Raw genomic sequence first — 24424 nt, 5'->3', positions numbered from 1 at the left:
TGATAATCTGAGACATTATGTTTGTAATAAGGACATTGAGCAGAAGTAAGCAATGATGATTCAAGATGTTGCCCCGAGGTGCTTTATCAAAGTATCATACTTTTATTTTAAGGTCCCATCCAAATGAACAAGATACAGCATTTCCACTCGTGGGATGCTTGAGATTATTATAAATATGTGAGAATTGTATCACGTTAAGATCGGATCATGAAAGTAGGCCATCTGTTTGTGAATTATACAGCTGAAATTATTTTACTGTTCACAAAATCCAGATGGTAATATTTGTATTCCCCAATTAACTGTAGTGAGCACATTTCTTTATTTACTGGCTGAAATATGGCCTATGACTCTGTTACAAGAAGGCGGATTTTTGTTTTAACTTATGATACTGAGCACTGTCCATGGTCTGTTAGTACTGTTGTTGTTTTTTGTAGAGCAGTGCAGTGAATTTAAAACATTTGGAGTGAATCAATTTCCTGACCCGTGATCTAGGAGACTAGGCGTCAGGGGCGGCTCCCCCATAAGGGCGGAAGACTATTGCCCCCTCCGCCAGCAGTGGCAGCTGCAAAACCTTTCACAGAAAAGGATAATAAACTATGTTTATTATCCTTTTCTCTGAAAGGGGCGCTGCCACAGGGGTGACGTGCACTGAGAGGCAGTGCACAGCACTCCCCATCACTGTGCATGCATGTTTGGCCGGCCGCCTTGGGCCGGCCAAACATACATTAGCAGTAGGCTCTCTTGGGTTGAGAGAGCCTGCACAGGCTGTCAGTCTGCCGCTTCCAGATAATCCTGACGCTGCTTTGAGCAGTGTCAGGATTGGTCACAGGGCAGGCTGGGAGCCTGTGACTGCAGCATCCGGACAAAGGTGAGGAGAGGAGCGGCTCGGCTCGCCACGGGAGCAGAGGTAGATTAAAAAATATATATATATTTCATTATTAATTACTCCTGAACCCCCCCTTCCTAGCTCCCCGCGCACCGCCTCACCCCCAGGAACCCCCGTGATCCGCAACTGCTAGGTGTCTAAAACACATTGAGCTTGTTCTTCCGCCATACAACTTAGCAGCATTTGGAGAATTTAGAAAAGTTATCTCTTCCACTTGTGCCAGTCAGAGCCACAGACTGTGAAGGACACAGAGGATGCAGCCTCGTTATGTTTATTTTATGTTTAATGGCATTATAATGTATGCAAGTGTTTTGAATTTGCATGCTTATTTTATGTATGTGTTTTGGGGTGCGGCAGGGCACTTCGCTCGACCCACCACTTTCATATATATTACCAGCCTCCCCTGGTCAGGTGGCTTAATCATCTTTAACTCGTGAGTAAGCTCCAGAATCTCTTTAGGATTTATCGGGGCACCTCCTCATCCTCATGTAGAAATGTACACTACACTTTATCAATACCATAGCTAGGGCATACAACATAAAAAAAGGGGTTGAGCAGCAGTCTGCCCTCAGCAAAAATATTTGACATCACGTCCAAATGAATGAGGAAATGTATTGGGAATTAAACAAACATCATCTTGGGCATACGTGCCCACTGCTACTTGGTTAAGATCGGTACAGTGAGAAATGACTTTGCATTTTGCTATCTTTAGGCGATATCTGTGCGGTGTCACATCACTTATCTGTTGCTAGTGGATGCTTTAAAGATACATATAACAAAACACAACGGAAAAACACAAAGGTAAAGCTGTACAGAACATCAAAGGTTAGGCAGCATTTTAAAAAGTCCATAAATGAAGGTTTACCCGACACAGTCCTTGAACACATATATCGTTTGTGTCTGGGCCACAAGGAGTGCCATCCACAACTCGGTCCCTGAGTTGATAGTAGGCGGTACTTCCCGCTACTCTACAAAACAGCTTGCATCTGTCTTTCATTAGAACTGTAACGACAAACACAAGATCGTTACGTCCGTTATTTCTCAACACAGCGATAAACCATTTGCATTCTGTTACTAAATTACTTACTTCCACTATACTTGGGAACCCAGCGGACATTTGGAGGTAGACCATTAATATTAAAATGCTTCCCATCAAAGTCGGCACACTGCTCTTCTCGGAAGTCTTTCTTTTGCTTGGAGCATGGTTCAGTATTGCATGATTTAAATTTCATCCTCCTACCCACGCAATATTTACCACCATTTTTTGGCCTAAGGAAATACAACAATATATTATACCAACGAGTAACACGAGTTTACTCTTTTCCATAATATTAAACGATTCGTGAAATAACAATGTGTTCGTTAATTTGTTGGGATGCGAATTCGTCTTTGGAAGGATCAATATTATTAGTCTGCAGACATGAGAAAAAAAAAAAAAAACATTATTTAGGTGCTTTACAAAGTATTTCGCTGCATGTGCATATGTAAGAACACACTGTAAAACAAAACATTGCCAATGTTGGTCGTTTTAGGTCTTGTCGGGGGGCGGAGGGGGGCGTTTTAGTCTTTCTCTAATCCAGTAAAACACAGAGAAGCAGTAACACGTCGGAAACCAGGGTACAAGGTTCCGGTCCTTACGAAATAGGCATCAGTATTGCAAGATTCCAACACAGGACGTAGGTGATTGTGCATGTGTGTGGGGGTGTTTGCATATCTGCTTGAAGGTGCTTGATTGCGAGTAATGGCTAAAAAAAAAGCTACTACTCAGACAGAATACAAAATGCTAAATCTGCAACCAAAGAATTTGATAAAATTCTCAATGATTGTCAAAAGCCTAAATGCATGGAAGGAAGTTGTCCCACAGTTTCACAAACAAACTGACAACTCATTACACAACCAAGGCAGAACATTGGACTCCTATTTAATGCAGAAGAAAGCAAAAGAAGAATGAGAAAACAACTACAGAAAGATTTTTAAATATGCATTAACATGAAAGGCTGATCTCCTTGAGTGTAACCATATCGTCTGAAAACAGTGCACCAAAAAAAGCTGGGGGTAAAAGGTTCAAATAGGTTAGAATAAATACTAAATATATTATCTATGTTAGTTTTATTAGCACATTTCAACAAAATGACAATATTGGCAAAAAATAAGTTTGTAATTTTTAAAATGCCTTGTGATTCGTGTCAATGGAAGGGCTCATTTATAACAATAAGCAAAGGAACACTTACATTATCATATTCTATCTGGAGGGCAGGGAGGTTGGGAGAATATTGCAGTATAAAACCACAATCTAGTTTGACGACCACATTTGAACCTAATAATTTTAAAATCTCAATACTTTGGAGTATCAAAAACTCCAGAAGCACAGTTAAATAACTATAAAGGTTTGTGTTAGACCTGGCATACTTAGCGAAGTTTCCACTGTCTTTTTGCCTCTGCTTCTTATGTTGTGACTGTGTGCAGGACTATGTTTTTGCTGGCTTTTGACACTCTGGGCACTTTATTACTGCTGATCAGTGCTAAAGTGCAAGTGCTCTTTGTTTAAAGTGTATTTGTAATTGGCTTTTCCATGATTGGCATATTTCATATACTTGTAAGTCCCTAGTAAAGTGCACCAGTGGTGCCCCATGGCCTGTAAATCAAATGGTACTAGTGGGCCTGCAGCACTGATTGTGCCACCTACATGAGTAGTCCTGTAAAACATGTCTCAGACCTACCACTACAGTGTCTGTAGATGCATTTGTAAACTGCCAATTCGATCTGGCAAATGTACTCACTTGCCAGGCTCAAACCTTCCCTTTTTGTACATGTAACACACTCCTAAGCTAGGCTCTAGGTAGCCCCAGGGGCAGCGTACAGTGTATGTTGAAGGTAGGACATGTACTGATGTGTCTTACATGTCCTGACAGTGAAACACCACTAAATTCGTTTTTGCTGTTGGAAGGCCTATCTCTCCCATAGGTTAACATGGGGACTGCCTTTAAATATCTTTTAAATGCAGTTTTCCATTGGGAGTAGATAGAGATAAGGAGTTTGGGGTATCTGAAATCACAATTTAAAAATACATTTTTGGTAAACATTTTTTTTAGATTGTCAGTTTGAAAATGCTGCTTTTAGAAAGTAGGCATTTTTTGCTTAATCATTCTGTGCCTCTGTCTGCTTGTGTATTCCACATCCGGGTCTGACTGACAGTTGGGCTGTTGTGAATGCTCTCTAGACAGTGACAATAAAGGAGCCGGGGTGTAGCCTGCATATCCTGATGAGTCGCCTGGGCTAGAGTGGGGAGGGAGGAGCCAACACTTACACCTTAAAGGACTGTGTCTGTCCTCAAACAATGGAGTCTCCAACCACCTGGTATGTGTCTGGGGCCAGGCCAGGGCAAGGCAGGATCTTGTCAACAACTGAGACTTTCGATTGAAGGTTGCCTACTTCAAAGGCAGAAAGGAGTATAAGTAGTGGACCCAAAACCCCAGACTTTTACAACACTTCTGGATCAAGAGGAACCTCTGCCAAGGAGAAGAACTGAAGAGCTGGAGGAGGAGTTGGCCTGCAGTTACTGCTTCTGCCTTAAAGAGGGCAAAGACTGCACTTTGCTGTGTATCCTGCTTGTGAAGTCTCACCAAGGGCTTGGACTGAGCTTGCCCCCTATTCTGAAGTCTCAGTGCCATCAAAGGCTTCCTCTGCCAGTACCTGGACTCTCTTGCTGAGACTCCTACCCTACCAAGTGGTGCCTAATCGAGTCCCTTGCCCCTGGAAAGGAGAAGCTGGTGAAAAAACCGAGAAAAGCCAAGTGCGCCAACTTTGGACGACCCCGGACTGATGCCGCTGCAGGATCCTGCAACGCCATCTGCAACTGAGGCCGTGGTCCCCCCTGGAGTGCAACACCACCAAACGATCCTGTAGATCCGATGCAGCCTTGTTGAAGTCCACAACTCTGTGAGTCCCAAAGTGCTGTGTAACAGACATATGTGACACCAGACTTCGCCGTGGCGCCTTCAGCCTTGTGGCATGACCCCGTGAGGTTTCCCCACTGTGTCTTGACTGAGGGACATCGACCCCGTCGGAAGTGTAAGGAACCGATGCTTTGCACCGACGCCTCCGCTCCTCTGCTCTGCAGCACCGGAACCAATGCCATGCTGGATGCAGCGACGCCTCGATCCCCAAATCCATGCACCGGCTTGTTTCCTCACTTCAAAAGGTACTGTACCTGGGGGGTCAATGTGACTGCGTGACCGGCGCCAGTGGCGTCAGATTGTTGGGAATGACTCAGTCACAATGCCGTGATAACACCAAATTGAAACACTTGTGTTGCTAAGCGCTGTGCTGAAGTTTAAGCTTTGAAAATTCATAACTTTGCCTGTGTGTGTGTTGGACTTTTGTCATTTAGGCCTTTCCTTAAGCAGATAAATATTGGCTATTTCTCTTAACTGTTGTTGAGTGCTTCTGTGGTATTTTCATTGTGTTACTGTGTGGGATTGTACAAATACTTTACACATTGCCTCTGAGATAAGCCTGACTGCTTGTGCCCAGCTACCAAGGGGGTGAGCAGGGGTTATCTGAGCTGTGCTCCCTGACCCCGACGAGAGTGAGGGTCGATGCTTGGACATAATGCAAACTGACTGCCAACCAGAGACCCCATTTCTAACAGTTTGTTTTTCAGATATCTATCCTAAAGTATCAAATTTATAATTTGATCCACATCTGTATGCATATTTCATTGATTACACAAAGATTTTTCATGCAAGTATAAAGTGAAATATTGCTGATACCCTAGCTATATTAACAGTTCTTTTGAGACTACTACATTAGTGTCAGAAAGTAGCTTAATATTTTGGGATGTGGATACCCGTCCTAACTCAGTAAACATCACATGGTTAGGTCTCTATACATTTCTCATTGAAACTCTTTGTGGCTTAAGCAGAAGGCAATCACACAGAGAAATACATGTTAAGCTCAAATACTACCAGAAACTTTCATTTCAGGAAAACAATATAATAAAACTTTTAAAACAATTTAGGGGAAACGATTTAGTGCTATGCCCAGCGCTACCGACTTGGAAACAGGGGGACCAGGTTTGAGTCTTGACATTGGCTCAACATCCTGTGACTCTGGGTAAATCACTTATCTCCTCCTGCCTAAAAAAATGAATGTGCCCTTGTGTAATGTAACTATTGCTCATGTAAAGAAATACCTTTCGGCCGAGTTCGTGAAATATAAAACTGCAAAAAGAAAAATAGGAAAATATGGAAAAATGTAATGAGAAAAAAGACATCACATGATCAAATTCAGATAAGGGGAACAAGACATACGATTCTTTTATTTTGAACACATAAAGTGTCAAGAAATATTAAAGCACCAAAGTAAAGTATCAGTTCGTGGTTGACCTGAACCTAGGTATGATTTAGACCAATCGCAACTGAGAGGAACCTGGATACACCAAGAAGCTTTTTTCCTTTTAACCTAGTCTACTCTTTGGATGTCAGAATTCTTCAGCAGGACAAGGCTCAAGACTGACGCTTTCAAGGGTCCCTAGAGGGTGGATAAACTTTTGTTGAGATACAGCAGGGACAGCGGTGGCGATACAGCAGGGACAAGAGGTAGGGTCTCTCTTCTTCCTTAGGATGTGGGGGTGCGTAAAAAGTAGGCCAGGGGATGGACTGGCCTACATGAAATGGTGTAACCACTTTTGGCAGAAAGGATCCCTTGAGCAAAGAGCCACTTTGTCAGGATAGATGGAAAGGTAGGGTGGCTTAAATTATAAAGCCTGCAGCTCACTTACCCCACGCTCAGATGTAATGGCCACTAGGAAGGTTGTTTTCAAAGTGAGAAGCCTGGGAGGACAATTGTGGAGAGGCTCAAAAGTAGCGCACATCAGAAATGTCAAACCCAAATTCAAATCCTTTTGTGGCACAATGAATGGGGATGAAGGAAAGAGATGTGTAAGACCTTTGAGCAACCTATGTACAATAGGGGACTTAAACAAAGAAGGGTGATCAGGCAACCACAAAAAAGCAGAAATACCAGACAGATAATAGTTAAAAGTGCCCACGGCAGAGCCCTGCTGGGTCAGAGAAAGAAAAAACAACAGAACCTCAGAGAGAGAGAGTTGCAGAAAAGGGCTCAACAGATTTGTCTGTGCACCATGCCACTAAACTCTTTCAAAAACAGGCATATACCGTTTTGGTGGAGGTACTCATCAGTGCCGAGATTATGTTGCAGACTTCAGGAGAAAGGTCAATCTCCATGCAAGAAGGCAGAGAGTGGACAACTTCAGATGCAGACCCTCCCCTGCTGCTGCAATAGAAGATCCTCCTGAAGGGGCAGTCTGATCGGAGGATCGATGGACATGCTCAGCAGCTCGGGATACCAGACTGTCCCTGCCCAGTTTGGAGGCATAAGTATTACTTGGGCCGTTCGGTCTTGTTCTTCATGAGAACTTAAACCAGAAGTGGCATGGGCACAGGTGTGCAGGAGGTCTGAGTTTCAATCAAGCCAAAAAGCATCTCTGAGCGATTCCTGCCTGGAAAACTCCAAGTCGCGAAACTGCTGACATTGCCCGTTCTCTGCGAAGGTGAACAGATCTAACCAAGGCTCTTCCCACTGCTGAAAGAAACCTTGCTCCACCTCTGGATGGAGATGCCATTCATGATCCACTAGGCATTTTCAGCTGAGTTCATCTGCTCTGGTGTTCAGAGAGCCTGCCAGATGTTGAACCACCAGGGATATGCTTGATGTTCCAGCCACGTCTAGAGGTGTAGAGCCTCTTGACAAAGGGTCCATGATCCCCCCCTGCCCTGCTTATTTCAGTCCCACATGGCAGTAAGGATGTCCACGAACACTAGTACTGTCTTTCCCTTGAAAGGAGGAAGAAATTGCTTCAGTGGCAGCCGGATCGCACAGAGCTCCAACAGGGTTGATGTGATGTGGAGTCCAGATTCTGCTGGAATACAGATGCCTCTGATCTCCACCTCTCCCAGATGGCCGCCCCACCCTAGCAGTGATGCATCTGTCACTACTGTCAGATCTGGTTGGGGAGGGAGAGGAATCTGCCTCTGACTCAATTGTGGTTCATTCACCACCACTGCAGATCTTGCGCACTTCCCTTTGAGATCTGGACCTTGTCAGAGGGATTCCTCTGATACTGCACCCATTGAAACTTCAGGTCCCACTGCAGAGCCTGTATATGCTATCTGGCATGTGTCACTTGCAGGATGCAGGAGGTCATAAGGCCCAGCAGCCTCAGAGTCATTCTGACTGAAATACAAGATAGAGGCTGAAACAACAGCATCATAGACTGAATATCCTAGACTCGCCGCTCTGGAGGATATGCCTGAAACTGCACTATGTCCAGAACAACCCTGATGAAAGGGAGCATTTGAGAGGGAGTCAGGTGTGACTTCGGCATGTTTATAGTAAACTCCAGTGAAGGCAGGGGGTCCGCTGTAGTCTGGGGGTGGGAGACTACAGCCTAGGGCGAGCCTGTCTTCATCATACAGTCATCGAGATAGGTTAAAGCTGAAACCCCTGATATGCGCAGATCAGCTGCAACCATTGCCATCACTTTGGTGAACACCCGAGGGGCACTAGAAAAACCAAATGGGAGCACGGTGAACTGAAAGTGCTCGTGGCCTACCATGAACCGCAAGTGGAGCTGGTGGGCAGGTAGGATGGGGATATAAAAATAAGCATCCTGCAAGTCCAACACTACCATCCAGTCTTCTGGGCCCAGAGCCTGAGCCAGAGAGAGCAAACCCGAACTTCTTCATCTTACAAAAGAGATTGAGGGAACGCAGTCTAGGATAGGGTGGAGGCCATTCTCTTTTTTGGGTACCAGAAAGTAGCAGGAATAGCAAACATGGCCTACTTCTAGCGCTGGAACCCTTTCTATGGCTCCGTTGGCCAAGAGAGCCGTAACTTCCTTGTGTGAAAGGGCCAAGTGATCCTCTGTCATCTGATCGTAGGACGTTGGCAAGGATGGAGAGGTATTCCTGAAGGTGAGGGAATAGCCTCTTCAGACTATCTGTAAAATCCACCTGTCTGATGTGAAGGATTGCCAGCGGAGCAGGTGATGGCGAATCCTGACTCCAACTGGCCCTAGGTGGAGGAGAGTCAAACTAGGAAGGCTTGGAGGCTGCTGTGAAGGAGAGAAGTGGCAGACTGGCCAGACCGCTGGATACCAAATCCATGAGGGTGGTAAATCCCACGCCTTTGTCCACGCAGAGGCTGGACAGCATGGGCGGCATGGTGCCTGGCCAGTAATGGACGTGGTTGGAGACCCATTCTGTAGCCACGAAAGGGAGGAAAGGCAGACTAAGGGGGGCGAGGGGCCACGGAGGAGCCAAAGGACTGAGCCTTAGATCCAGTATCCTTGAAGAGCTCGAGCACTGAGTCTGCCTTGTCTCCAAAGAGATGGGTGCCATCAAAGGGCATGTCCATTAAGGTAGTTTGGACATCCCCTGAGAAGCCAGATGTCCTCACCCAAGCGTAGTGCCTTATGGCCACTGTTGAGGAAACCAATCTGCCCAGTGAGTCGTTGTGTCCAGTCCGCAGCGGATTGTGAACTTTGCTGCGTCTCTGCCATTGGCAACAGTGCAGAGTACAGCCTGGGCCTCCTCCGGGACCTGTGGCAGCACTTGTGCAACCATACCCCACAGCATGTGGGAATAACAGCTCAAAAGGCATGCAGTGCCCGCAGACTGCAATGCAAGGCTGGTGGGAGAAAACATCTTCTTTCCAAGTGTGTCCAACCTTTGGATTCCCTATCTGGGGGGTCGGAAGGGAACACACCCAGGGAGGTAGAGGCTTGGATAACCAAGCTCTCAAGGGTAGGGTGTTGTATCAGAGACCTTGGGTTCCCTGAAGCAGGGCAATGGCGGCGGGCAATCATCCTGTTCACAGGAGCTCCTTTGCTGGGTTTGGACCAGGTACCCAGTAGGACATCTAGGAGGACTTAATTAAACGTGAGCATGGGTTCTGAGGTGAAAGCTCCCATATGTAGGACCTCTGCCAGGAGATTAGTCCTGAAGCCACCAAAGACAACACAGGTCCAGGACCTCAGCTGCCCTCCTCACCACAATAGAATGGGAAGCTCCCTCCTCTGTAGCCATTGCAGGGGGCAAAAGCATGCCAGTATCTGAAGAAGTATCCAGTTCGCTGGCTTCATTCCAGTCTGTACGCCAGTCCATAGGTTGTTCATCCTGGAGCAGGTATTCTAAACGGTCCAGCGACCCTTCCCATTCACCACTGTAACCTAGCCTATAAGAAAGGGGCTCAGGAGCTGACCTGGGAGGCAAGGCTCCAGCCCTTGTCTGAAGTGGCATTGTACGACGCCCATCCAGCTCTGTGTCAGAGTCAGGGATTACTGTGGGGATGGTGCTGCCCATGGGAGCAGATGTGTTGGGAGCTTCTGCTTCTGGACCGTTGTCGGGGAAGGTCGGAGTGGTATGACCAACATCAGTCCAGATCCAGTACTGGATCCCTGGGTGCCACCCAGTGCCAAGGTCGCAACCATTGGCATGGAACCTAAAGGGGCCCCTTCTTACTCTATGAGACCCAAAAATGCTCCAGCGATGTCGGACTGACAAAAACTGAGGCGCTTGGCCTCATCAAACTCTTTGAGTTGGGCAGGGGTTGCATCGGCTCCTGGAAACTTGGGGAGGTGTAGAGCTGGTCCAGGCTAAGCAGAATGAGGCCTAGAATGTCAATGCTCCCTCATCTCATTGCCTGGTGGATGAGGAGAAGCTGAAGAATAAATCGACGTCTTAGATTTCTTCTTGTGTCTCATCTTACCCGATTGCCTAAAGACTTGGAATGGGACAACAATGATTGAGGACTCCGCAACCGAACATGGGACCTTCCTCTTGACCAAAAACCCGACTTGGGTGGATTCTAGCATCGGGGTACATTCGGCTTCAGGGACAAGTACCTAAAATCCTTTGAATGCATGGTCTGACACTCAGAGCATGGCTTCAGGTCCTGGTCGCACTGCAGGCACCAAAGGCATACAAGGTGCAATCTGTCACAGACATCCCCCAATGACAAGAACTGCAGGGCTTTACTTGGTCTTCCACAATGATGTCCTCAGAGCTTCATGAGTTGAAAAATTATAGAAATGTTTGATAAAAAAGTTGAAAGAAGTCAGTCATAAAATCACTGAGAGGTAGCTCTCTTCGAATCAGCGCTTGCTGGTGCAGAGAAAAAATAAATTACGGGGTGGCACCTATATAGGAACCATGACATCATATCCATCACAGATGTGGAGCCGATTGACATCACTTGATGGCGCACACTGGTACTGCTTACAAAATTCTCTGTATCCAGTCTGGTGAATTCAAAGATAAGGAATCTGAAACTAGAAGCCTCTATCAGATAAAGCTAAATTTTTAGCCACTGAAATAGATGTTCTGCTGAGATAGATTTGGTACTTAGGGTATGTATATACTTTGACAATTGCCTCCCTATGTTGCATGGGCAGAATAACTGTATTTAATTATGTGAAATAATTTAAAAGTTAATTTAACCATGCAGTCAACACATCTTTTCAGTATGCAAAAAAGTATTTGAGGATCTCTTTTTCTCATTAACATCAAAGTAAGTATAATCATTTCCAACTGTGTAGGATATTAATTTTCTTTCTGACAAAATGCATCTCCATTTGCTTTACAGATGATATAACATAATAGTATTTACTCAGGTCTGTTGCATTCTCGTAGTGCAGTTTTTATTCCACCACCGCAGGATCTGGAGCAGGCTCCAAAGGGACTCCATGTACCCCATGCTCCATCAGTCATTGCCACTTCACGTTCCTTGAGGACACAAACTCCATGTATGCAGTGCTGTATTCAAGAAAGGGGATTACACAACGATTTGGTGTTAATTCCAAGATGATAATTGAGTGAAGGAAAAAGAGATTTTTACAAGATTTGGAAACATTTTTAAGTTATATTCTGTGTCACAGAACTACGAAGAGTTTAATGTTATGTATTGCCGTTGTTAAACATGGGGAGGGGCCAGGATTCATGAGAGCCAAACGCTTAAGTGAGTCATGCACTCCACCCCACCCTCAACAGTGGTATTAAAGTGAGATTACACTTAACAAATCTGCAAACATGTTTATACGATGCTTTTTTATGTTTAGTACTTAAAAACAAAGATATTTCACTATTACCAGGCAACATGAAATCCCTGCAATGAGATAGAATTATAGTACTAGGACTTGTGAGTATAGCTCTATTTGGTTTCTACTGTGAAGCGATTCTAAAATGTAATCTCTGGAACATTAGGCAGTGCTTTCTCTTAAATCAGTTACAATATATTGTGGTAATAACGTGGAGTTTGCCCATTGTACTGTAGTAATAAATATAAGGGAAAATAAAGTTTAGTTGTTATATCACTAGTTTTTTATATATAAAAGAGAAATACAGGACAGGTAAATTATATTAAAAATTAATAGCTGGGGGTTGTCAATAGATACATTTCTAACCAATGAAACCCACCTATGACTCCAGCTCTTATAAATAAACTTTCCTTTTTTAAGGTTGAGCATACCAGTGCGCAAGTGCTGCTTTTTTGACATATTGGTATCTATGTGAGCTTTTTACCATGCCCACCTCATGCTCATCACTTTCACTCGTTCATGGGCATGCCTTTCCTTTATGTTTTTTCCTGTATTGGGGCGGTTTTGTTACAACCTTGGGGACCGACCATGTTACATGGATTGCGAGCAAACGTCTTTTACCTTTTGCGTCTCTCCTTCGCGCTCACGGTCATGGAGGCCTTGGTGCTCTGAATCGGCTCGCTTATGTCAACTGTTTTACTTTACATTTTAAATTTATATGGCCTGAAAAGTCCTGTTAGGAATTTACAATGCTAATAGCTCTAACTTGAGCAAACGGAAGACCCATGGCATTGCACACGCTTGTTCAACCTAGCACTTATATTCAAGACTTGTGTTGCCCACCTACCTTAAGGCAGCTATCTTGAAGACGTAAGTTAAATTCAAAGATACACAAAAGGTTTTGCACACGTATATTGACGGTAGGTGCAAACAAATTTTACTTTCTGAACCTAATTTCAATATCGAAGATGCACACAAACAGGACTGTGGCTCGCGATGTTTTTAAGATACACTTATGAATGGAAAAAATTAACGAGTGAGGAGAAATTGACCTATTTAGAGGTTTAGTGCTGAGCTGAGAATATGAGTGTTTCAGAGGACGCTTAATGCAAACGGAGCATGCCATAAGTTTGTGGATATACACATCCCACTCAGAAAAAAAAGTAAATTAGTCCTTGGCACAGAAAGAAATAATTGTATTTAAAGATGCTAAGGGAGAGAACATATCATCTAAGGATATAATGAAAACATATGTGTACACCGTGCAAAAAAAAAAAAAGTTTTTTATGCACATACATGTTTAATTTCCACAAGCAGAATTCCCACTGGGTGCAAATTCTGCATTCCTAAAGTTTCCACACTGGATGATTCCATGAAATATGACTACCAGAGATATCCTGGAGCACCTCTGTGTATGACTCGTTCAAAAGTCAGAAATGTGCTTCGAACTTGAAAGTTACATTATGGAAGTAGATTTCTGACTTTCCGATTTACGGTTTCTAAATCGAGCCTATTGCTCTTACAGGTAGTTTCCGTAACCTGAGAATGCAATTGCACACTAATAATGGCTATCTTTTACCAATTACCAAGAGACCATTTTCTCTATCTGCATTCCAGTCCATGGCTCTTTTGTTACGTCAATTTATGATGAACTACGCAATGTTCACAGCAGTCCTCTACTATAGTACACCTTATTGTTTGCCTATCAAATGATTACCCTGCAACCCTTGAAATGTTGTCAATGACTCTGAATAGCTCTGATCCGGCTAGTAACCATTGACATAGAACACTCTCTGTAGTAAACAGGAGATAGAGAGAGAGAGAGAGAGAGAGAAAGAGAGAGAGTGTGTGTAAGCGAGAGAGGGAAAGAGAACGAGTGTGTGTGTTTATAGATCCGCATACCTTGCGCCTAGCTAATTGAAAGACAGGCTGCTTCCTGCCGCCTCATTGTCTAGCTATCCGTAGGCTTGCACATACCACACACTGATAGATTCGACAAGAACATGGAACCAGCAGTGGACAAGTTTTTAACTACACATTAAAAAATATACACATATATCACACTCCAGCTTGGTGCATTAACACTTTGGAGATTCGAGCCAGACATACTAAGATGAAATGCCATGCCAAAACTAATTTTAAAAATTGCCATTTGTGTACTAAATATATGACTTCTAATGTGTTAGCTGTCTAAATGAATCACATCACAGTACGTACATACAAAGTTTTCCATGCGCATCGGCATATCGTCTCCTGTGACTGTGATATATACAACTTCAACTTTCCTTCTTTATTTGATCCAGAACACAGGACAAGTGTAGAGATTCGACTTCATTAGAATACCTTTAAAATGATCTAAAGTGGATCATCTCTAAAATGATATTCTTCCTTTGTGAGTAAATGCATTACAAGATTCTCGCCTTTTAGAGCAGTGAGGGCAAAACTCCTGTTGGTGCAGATTTCGCAGTGAGCTGCTTCTGTGAGTGTATTTTATGATTCGTGTATCATACATGCCACAAGTCACTGCATCCTGTACAAATGTAGATATGCAGACTTAAACCGCAAGGATGCAACTTATGCACTTGGCAGCTCTCACGAATCTTTTCTACCTTTGGTATGTATGAATTCATTACTATAAATGATCCAGAAGGAACATCTAAATATACAGAACAGTTGCTAAGCACCACTGCTATGGCTAAACTAGAAGGTTTATATTCGGCAGCCAATAAAGCATCACTGCTTTTATAAACATTGAATCTGAAGCTGTACAGCTACACACAGCAACAGTGTTACACTGCTGGGTTAAAACATTTACCTTTACTTATTGAATCCAATTTACATGGAAACTATGGTACAACAGACAGCTACCACTCCTGAACCTGAGCTAACACTCTGAAGCAAATGTGCAGTATCAGTCTTATAAGAAATTGGGTCATTGGTTGAGGGGGTGAAACCCTTCTCAAGCAGCAACAACAATTTTCTTCAGAGCGAAGTCACAAGCAAACCCTACATTAACCTGTGCTAAACCATCAGGCAGCTTGGCACAGAGCACTCAGGCTTAACTCAGAAGCAATGTGCAAAATATTTGTGCAACACTTCAAACAGTAAAACAGAGAAAATACACCACAAAAGGATCTTCCTCCATTACAGGAAAATAGAGTATATTTTAATAAATACAGGACTAAAACAGCAAAAATCCAATCAGTAGAACCAGAGATATACAATTTTAAAGATTTTAGTAAAAATAGGGCCAAAAGGAGCAAATTGCCAACTGTGGATATCTGGTTGTGCCGAACCGGGACAAAGTCACAAGCTCTGGCCAAATGTGGTGGAGAGCGGGCCAGGTGAACAAAGTATCTTCACGCTTGGAATGCAGAGCATTGCGAGGATCTGCATCAAGATGCGTTGCCGAAGCAATGCGTCAATTCCGAGATGGGGCATGGCTGCAGTGCGAAGTCCTATTGCATCATTGGCGAAGAGCCAGTGGACAAGGGCTTGCTATGAGAAGTCCAGATTCAGAGATGCATTGTTTAGTCAAGGTGATGTATTGGTTCTGAGGCACTGCAAGGCTGTGATGCGGAGTCCAAAGTCATCATCAAGCCTGCTGATAAAGGATGCGAGGCCCTGCTCCAAAGATGCGTTGCGTAGCGGAGGTTCTGAGGCAGCAGCGGGATGCAATGTGGGTCTTTGTGGAGGTTCTGATCCACACAGCAGCGGTGATGCATCACTTCTGCCCAGGATTGCACTGCGCAGCAGAGGAGATGCGTAAGTTCCGGTAGGTCCACACAGGCTGGCAAAGCACCTTAAATCCACTTCCAAGTGCCCAGGACTGGGAAAGCACCATGTGGCAGGGTAGACTCAAAGATGGCCCATATTTTAAGGCACTGGATGACCAGGTTTTTTAGGTCAAAATTTCGACAATTTCCTAAACGAGACCTGGACTGAATTATTATTCACTAGGAGGGAATTGATTTATTAATAACCAATCCTCCAACTGATGAGGTTTCAAATAGGATATTGATTGATACAGACAGACTGTATGTAGTTGCATGCATGCACTGTGATCGTTTTTTCCATTGTTTTATTTGTAAATATTCACCTCTTGTCACCTTGTACAAGCACTTTTTTATCATTATTTCACATTATGGAGCAACTATTGTACTTTGGAACTATTGTATATAGTATGGAATATATATACATGCAATATCTTGCATATATTTATGTTCTAGTTTTATTTTTCAACTGTTTTTTCTGTTCTTTTGCCATTAGATAAGTTATGAGTAATCTGTGTGCTCTTTGAGAATTTGGTTCAATTTGCGTAAGTAATATAGTCTTTGTTCTACCCATGTGGGCCTTTTTATTGCTGTACTAACTTTCTAAAAGTGGTATTTTCAACATTGTAATTTAAAATCTGACTTAATCATGTTAGGATTTAAAATTAGGATTCCAGAAAAACCAACCTTGAACTTGCCACCTATTCCCTTTTGGAAATTACACTTGTACCAATGTAATAAGGTAACTCCAAGTAGGTCTTACAGTAGTGAAAACAAATTTAAGAGTTTTTCACTACCAGGACATATAAACTTAAAAGCATATGTCCTATGTTTTTAGAATATTGCATCTTGACTTCTGGGCAGTGTAGGGCCTTCCATAGGGGTGAACTATATGTATTAAAAAGGAAGGTTTGGGTCTCGCTAAAAACTAGAAGAATTATTAAATCTTTTTCTTCCTTCCACTGGAGAGGAGGGAGGGTCGAAATGGCAGTTTAAACTGTATACAAAGGCTGCAATGGCAGGCCTAAGACATGTTTAACGGGTTACTTAAGTGGGTGGTGCAATCGTGTTGCACCATTAGCAGCATTTAATTTACAGGCCCTGGGTACACGTAGTTCCTCCTTAGTAGGGACCTATAAGTATATTAAATATGCCAATTGGGGATGAGCCAATGGTACCATGTTTTAAGGAGGGAGTACATGCACTTAAGCAGTGGTTAGCAGCAGTATAGTGTGCAGAGTCCTGAGGCCAGCAAAATCGAGGCTAGCAGAAATGTAGGAGAAACGCAAAATTTGGGGGGAACACCACCCAAGACTGACAGGCCTAACTTGCCTTTCTTCCACTCACGTCTACCTAGACAATTAACATCTCATTTAACTTAAAAAAAAAAAAAAATTCACTACAGAAGAAATTCTACCTTTACATTTCCAAGACGTTTAGGTTTCTTTAAACGTTTCTCAACAGACAGGCTGAGCCTGGTTTGAACAAAACCTTCTAGTAATAAAATTAGAATGAAGTTTACTGTAGCTTGATGTGTGTTAAACCACAACTTTTCAAAGTGGAAGATTGTTAAAATTTTCATAAGTAAACTCAAGCACAGGAAAAAGGTGAGTGGAATTATTGTGCCCCGTATATTCTGACTGATAAAACAATATAGTGCAGGTGCAGAAGGGTTAGTGAGAATCCAAATATTGTTCTACTCAGATGTAAAGAGTGCAGAGATAGTTCTGTTTGGACCACCTGCATTTTACATGTGTTAATGCACTTCCCCTAGAGTTAGTTCCAGTGTACCCTTGAGAGGATGATCTGAATCTCCTCCTCAAATAGAAATACTTAACAACATTTGCATTACGGGAATTGTAGCACGGAATTTGAATGCAAAATTTTCCTTCAGTGTGAAACCTCTTAGGTGTACTCAAAATGATCTCAATTGAATTCTTGAACAAAGGTGTGGACGGAAGTAAGTGGTTGTATCAAAATACGAAGTTTTAAATTCACTTTAAAACTGAAAATTTGCAGTTTCCAAATCTTAATTAATGTGACATAGATAAAAGAAGACCTCAGTCTGGTGGAAAGTCTTTTACTCCTTAAAACTTCTCAATTAGTTTTTCATGTTTTCACGTTTACATGGACTAGCACCCCAAGATCTCAGAAATGATGTTTGCAAATTAAGACACGTCACATGTTTAGGCCGTTCTACTTAAGGAATTGTATCAAGAATGGGAGACTTAAGAGCTAAAAACCGTATCTGTTTTATGCGCGCAACTGAAGCACAATCATCTTAATCTCTCTCGTATATTCACTTCAGTCCCCTGTGATCGAGAATTGGGTAAAAAGTTGCAAAGCAGTTACTCGAGTTTTGATGCACGGGAAAATTAAAACATAACCACAGAGAATGAGAATGTAGCAGAACCTCCTCAATTGTTTTTACTTTTTTGCTAAGCAACGATTTCACAGTATGAAGTCTATTTACTAGAAGATTTTATTAAGTGATATTTCTTGGGGGAGGGATTAAATAAATATTGCCTAGGGGCATGACTCTGAAAACATAAGGACGGGAATGTTTTTCACACGGAGGACAACTAGACAATCAGTATATCTGTGAAGCAAGTACTGAGGCTTTGTTACAGTCTGGGAAGGCTCTCTAAGATGGATCCTGACCAGAGGCTGGAGGCGGAGGGAGAACAAATGAAAACCAGCTGGAGATCTGCTGAGGGCACAAAGAGATCATTGAGCTCGTTGATTAAAATGCCTTGGGGAGTTCAAGTCTGAGGATGACGAGGTGCAGGGGGACAAAGAGAAGAAAAAGGCATTAAATAGAGGGAGTGATGAGGCAGGTAAAAATGCATAATGAAACATAGTGGGTCCATTGGACAGGTAATCAAATGTGAGAGGCCCATGCTGAAGTTCAGTGTGTGGAGGTCAAGCGTGTTGTCCTTTTGGAAACTGATAAGGTGATGGTAATCCTAGAAACAACATTCAGATCAGCAGCTAAAGTGAGGGACTCCCGGCCCTCGGCACCAACTCATCATAAAAAGATGTCCCAGCAAAAAGGAACCAAGACATGTCAGTAACTAATTAATATTACCTGTGCCGTACCCCACTCTGCCTAGAGCTAGGCACTCGAATGGTGGTCATAATTCGAGGATTTTAAAGGGGTCCATATACATTTCAGGAAGATTGCAGTCTATGGAACAACACATGATCTAACACTAGATGCATCAGAGTGTTTGTGAAGTGTGCCGATGTTCTGCTTATTATACGGACATAGATCAAAAGCTGATTTTAAGGCCAACCTTGGAACCTACCGCTATGAGCCAGGAAAAAAATGTCATTTTGAACACTTGAAAGATAGACGATGTGTGAGAATCAAATGCCTGACACTTGGGACAGACATCTGTAGTGGGAACTGACAAAGGCACATGAATGAGGCATGTAAGCCCACCTAGGGAGCACAGAACTATAGGTTTGTAGTGGACATGCAGGATGAGGACAACTAGAGGCAGAAGGAGGTTCTCTTCCCCACAGTACATGCAGACATGACTGAGAAGAAGGAAAGGTTCTTACCTGTAATCCTGGTTTTCCTTCAGAGGAATCTTCATTGAAATCATAAACACTGAATCGTCAAGCACTTATTTCAAATACATTTTCCTAAGGAGTCATCTTCACCTTACTCCAGGAAGGTCAAGTTTGAGCATATACTTTTTTTAAACTGCAGGCTCTGAAAGAGACTATATTGGCCAATTTCTTTAATTTACTTTTGAAAAGGCCGAATTAATAAAAAGAAAATAGGAAAATTGCCAAACAAACGTAATCTTTCTTACAGACCTCATTACCAAACCTTTTTCATAGGAAATGGGGGTTGAAGGAATCAGGGCAACACAGGGATATAGGCTCCAGCTACGACAGAATGAAAACTGACACTACAGCTTTAAAGGCCCAAAGTCTTTCAGTAGCTTGTCATGTCCTGCAGGTGGCAGTTACCTCAATTCTTTTTTTTACAGAGAGAGAGAAAAAGGATACTGAAAACTTGAAGAATTATTAAATCTTTTTGTCCCTTCCACTGGAGACAAATGAAGGAGAACTAGTATTACAGGTAACACATTTTTCCTTCTCCTTGAGGGAATCTCCACTGATAATCATAAGCACTGAATAGACTAGCAAGCCATTCCTGAAAAGGCGGTGGAAGAGGAGAAAGATGACTAACAGAAGAAATTAAGCAAAAAGAGATTTCTCAAGGGGACTAGCCATACTTGGGCATCTAGCCTAGCATCTATATCGAGACAATGATGTCTTGTGTATTTTTGAACAAATCCCCATCTGACTGCCTTACAGAAGTCCGCAATGGAAATAGTCCTCATTAAAACTGCCATAAAAGATTTACCTCTAGTAGTGGGAGATGTTGGTTTAGCAACTAAGGCTTTGTTTGCTCTCTGATAGCATAAAGAATGCACAAACTATCCCTATGGGCAGAGATTGTTTGGAATTTTATAAGTTAATGGTTTAATTATGTGAAAATGCGAAACTCACTTAGGGAAAACTTTAGGATGAGTCATCATGACCACTCTGTTGATTTTGCTATGGAATATTGTATACAATTCATGAGAACATAGAGCCCCAATTTCGGTAACCCTGGGTGCTGATGTGATAGCCACAAGGAATGCAGAATTCCAAGAAAGGTGTTGTAAGGATGCTTTATGGATAGGTGAGAATGAAGAACCTATGAGGCACGAAAGGGAAATATTTTAATGCCTTCTATGAAGTCCTTAACTACAGGGATCTTAATAAAATGTTTATGTAGGACACTTTCTAAAGGCAGTAACTGCTGCCAAATTAACTTTAGTAGAAAATAATTGTAAAGCAGATTTGGCTAAAGAAGTAAACATGGTAGTTATGCTTCAACTTGGCAGGAGGTCGGATCACAGAATACCAAATACTCTTCGATTTGAAGAAGTAGAAAGTTCTTGTAAATGAAGATTTAGCTTCTTTAAGACTGTCAATACAGTCCTGTGGAAGGTCCAAGTGTCTAAATTGGATCAATTCAGAAGCCAGGCTGCCAAACTCAAAGATGGAAGGTTGGGATATATAAGTTGCTCTCAAAACTTGATGAGACGGTCCAGTCTGCACAATGATTGTTCTGACATGAGTAGAAGGTCTATGACCCACAACTGATGTGGCCACTTCACAGCTAGTAAAAACATTCTGTCTCTGGAGTAAGACAACTAAATGATTACTGTTGGAATAAGAGGTATCTGAAGAAAAGCTTAGAGAAATTTTCTGGACCTGTCAATCCATAGGGCATTCCTCTTTGTCGGTAATTAGGCGAAGTCTTTGCACTTTTTTGTTCTCTGTGGTAGGAATAAATATCAAATTGAGGGAAGCCCCAGGTGAATGAGACATCGTAAATGACACAGTTGTTGAGAACTCACTTGTGATTTACTTGAATTGGCCTGCAGAGGGAGTCTGCTTGAATGTTTTGGACACCTGGGAGATGGGCTTCAATAATTCTCAGGTTTCTGGCTAGCAACCAAAAACAGATGGATTGGGCTCCCAGTGACAAAGCTTTGGATCTCATTCCTTCCTGCTTGTTCAGACAGTAAATAGTTGTTGTGTTATCCGTTGAACATGGAGAATGCTTGTCCTGGGTGAGGGTAGAATATACATCAGAGCCAAATGAATATCACCAACTCCTAGTAAATTGATGTGATATATCATTTAATTTATTTTTTGTACCACATTCCTTGAATTGGAATGTGATCCATATGTGCACAACAACTAATAAGAAAGACATGGGTCACTACTTTCTGTGATGGAATCCAATAATAAAAAGGGCATTCCAAGGAGGAGATCCTTTGGTTGACACCACCATTTGAGGCAGTTTGCTGCATTGAAGCAAATGGTGGTCTTGAATTCCAAATCGGAGAAAAGTGACTTCACTGGTCTTCCAGACATTCCTGTAGTGACCTCATATGGAGGCAGGACAGAAAGATGCAGAATGCCATGATGCAAGTATAGAAGAAACCTGCTTCACAGTCAGATTAGTGGCTTTCAATAGACTTTGACAATTCTGACTTATAGATAACGGTCTTTCCTGCGAAGAGTACTCTTTTGTTTTTATTGTATTCAGAATCACTCCTAGATAATGTAGAGACTGCATCAGGGATAATGTTGACCTCTTGTGATTGACGTGCAGTCCTATATGATGACAGTACAGATAATTATTTGATAATGTCAATGGACTTGTTGGTATGTTGATGCCTTGATGAGCCAGCCATCTACATCAGGATAGATTAAGATTTGCATTTCCTGACAGACTTGCAACTACAGGGCTGATGTAAGGCCAAAAGGAAGTACCTTCTACTGGCAGTGATTCATTCCAATCACAAATCCCATGAATTTGTGGTGCTTCCTGGCTATTTCAATATGGAAGTACCCATCGTGAAGACCTGTGGAGCACAGCCAACCTACTTAATGGGTTTGAGGGTAAATGTGATGCAACACTAGCCATCTGAACTTTCTGTATCCATTTGTTTTTAGACTTTCAGATCTAGGGTCGGCCAGAACCTGTGTTGTGGTCCTTTCTTTATTAACAACAAATAACAGGAATAAACTCCCTAGGAGCACATTCTAGTTGAAACTGTTGTAGAGGTTGCATAGATGACATCTTTGGTGGTATAGCTAGTGGAGGATAGGTGAATCTGAGACAGTAGCTATTTTTGTGATGGAATGCCACTTTTCCAGGTAACTGGAAATTCTTCGACCCACTGGAGCAGGAAAGGGATGAGTGCGAAGTACACGCTCATTGTATTGTTCCTGGAGAAGGTTTTTCTGCTGCAGTTGATTGGTGGCCTCCTCTCTCCTTTGGTTGTCACCTCTGTTGTTTTGTAAAAGACCTGTATTGCTGCAGTTGGTGACCTTCAGGGCTTGAGTTTGAACCTGCTCTGGAAAGTAAAGAGGTCCATAAGGTCTGTAAGAATGTTTCTTTTGTTCCGTATGTCTCTCCAAACCAACAGCCTTCAGGGTCTCCATCTCAACTTTCAAGGAAGACATATCTTCGTCTGTATGACTTCCAAATTAAATCTAGAGAAGTGAAGATAAATTATGTTCTGCTGAGATTCTGGTTTGAGGGCTGTCAATTTTAGCCAGGAGTGCCTCATTAAGACTAATCCATGGCAGTAACCATGTGCTGCTAATAGCAATGAGTCAGTGATTCACTGGTTAGACAGCATCGCGCACTCGTTCAAGATTTCCACTAAATCTTTTGTGCAATCTCTTGACAGATCATCTACAACTTGTTGGAGAGAGGCACACAACCTTGGTTCTTTCTGAGGGCTGGAGCCCTTGCCCACTTGATATTAGTAGCTGCTCTACTACATAGCATTTGTCCCACATAGTCAAGTTTTGTTTTGACCCACTGATGGTGTGGTATCATGGACTTTCTTTGCAGCCAAGACCACTACAGAGTCAAGTGGAGGATCTGAAAGAAGGAATATATCATGAGATCAGTATTTTTTTCTGAGCTTGGATGGCACAGTTTCACTAATAGTGGTGCAAGAAGTAATTCCGTAGCCAGTTCTAATTGTCACCACTCAATCTTGTGCCCTATGTTCAGTGGGTGTTACTCACAGCCCTCATGTCATTCCTTCCACTGTGCTGACTTTCTGTTATGGATGCTCCATGACTCCATCCTCCCGTTAGGCCTGATTCCTCGACCCTCCTGTGTGTGTTGCTATGCAAGTTTAATCTAGTTTGGACCTGCAGATATCACGTGCCCTCCTACAATAGTAATGTTGCCTATTAGGTTGTTCCTTCATGCACTTGGGTTCCCGTTGTACTTGTTGTTGTCAGTTACCGTTTGCACCTGCTGCTTGGTTTTATTTTTTTTTCCCTTGGTTGTTCTTATAAAGCGCATAGATACCCAGAAGCCTCCAGTGCTAGAACAGGCCCTCATGATGCCAGCTTACCAACAAGACTAAGCAGTGTGAAGCTACAAAAGTACAGCTCATTGGACAGCTGGCGTAGTTCTGGAGGAAGGAAATTCCAGAGTTTGGAGGCCTGATAGGAAAAAGACCAGCCTCCCCAAAGAGATCGTCTAACTCAGGGAACCTGCAGCAAATGGGCAGAGGAGGATCTAAGTGATCTTTCAGGAGTGTACAGGGTAGCTAACAATCTTAACAGAGTAGGACCACTCTTATGACAAGACCTATGCAAAATGCATAGTGCCTTAAATTAAACAGGCTGCCCCACTGGAAGCCAGTGGAGATCATTTAACACATTCTTAGCAGACTGGTGCCTAGGAATATTCATAAGAAGCCGAGCAGCGGCATTTTGTGAAGTCTGAAACCTTTTCATTAATTATTGAGGCAAGCCAAGATAAAGAGCATTTCCATAGTCCAGGCGAAAGAGGAAAATAGCCTGGACAATGATTTAGGACCTTTCTCAGAAATCTGAGAACACCAAAGAAAATTTTGAGCCATGCCCGTTTGTATAAACACATGACTTTTCCCAGGTTCCTTTGGAAGCCTACACGTGAGGCATGTGCACTTCTGTAACACTCTAGGCTTACTGTATAAATAGCCCCTCTGAACTTGCATTGGGGCTTGGCCTCGTACGTGTATCCGGACCCGCACAAGCTTCCATCAAGTT

At 42.8% G+C, this 24424-nt stretch overlaps 1 protein-coding gene across 1 annotated transcript in view; it reads right to left on the bottom strand.

Annotated features, from left to right (window-relative positions):
* Positions 1 to 24424, bottom strand: part of ADAMTS9 (ADAM metallopeptidase with thrombospondin type 1 motif 9) — a 704469-nt gene that overhangs the window by 526009 nt on the left and 154036 nt on the right. Inside the window, exons 12-14 of the mRNA XM_069206502.1 lie at positions 11579 to 11724; positions 1974 to 2155; positions 1752 to 1888 (exon numbers count right to left, since the gene is read on the bottom strand). Of these exons, the coding sequence (XP_069062603.1) occupies positions 1752 to 1888; positions 1974 to 2155; positions 11579 to 11724 (465 nt within the window). The remainder of the gene's footprint in view (positions 1 to 1751; positions 1889 to 1973; positions 2156 to 11578; positions 11725 to 24424) is intronic.

The sequence above is a fragment of the Pleurodeles waltl genome, chromosome 9 (assembly GCF_031143425.1).
Source record: "Pleurodeles waltl isolate 20211129_DDA chromosome 9, aPleWal1.hap1.20221129, whole genome shotgun sequence".
Lineage (NCBI taxonomy): Eukaryota > Metazoa > Chordata > Amphibia > Caudata > Salamandridae > Pleurodeles > Pleurodeles waltl.
This window is presented reverse-complemented; position numbering and strand designations above follow the sequence as displayed.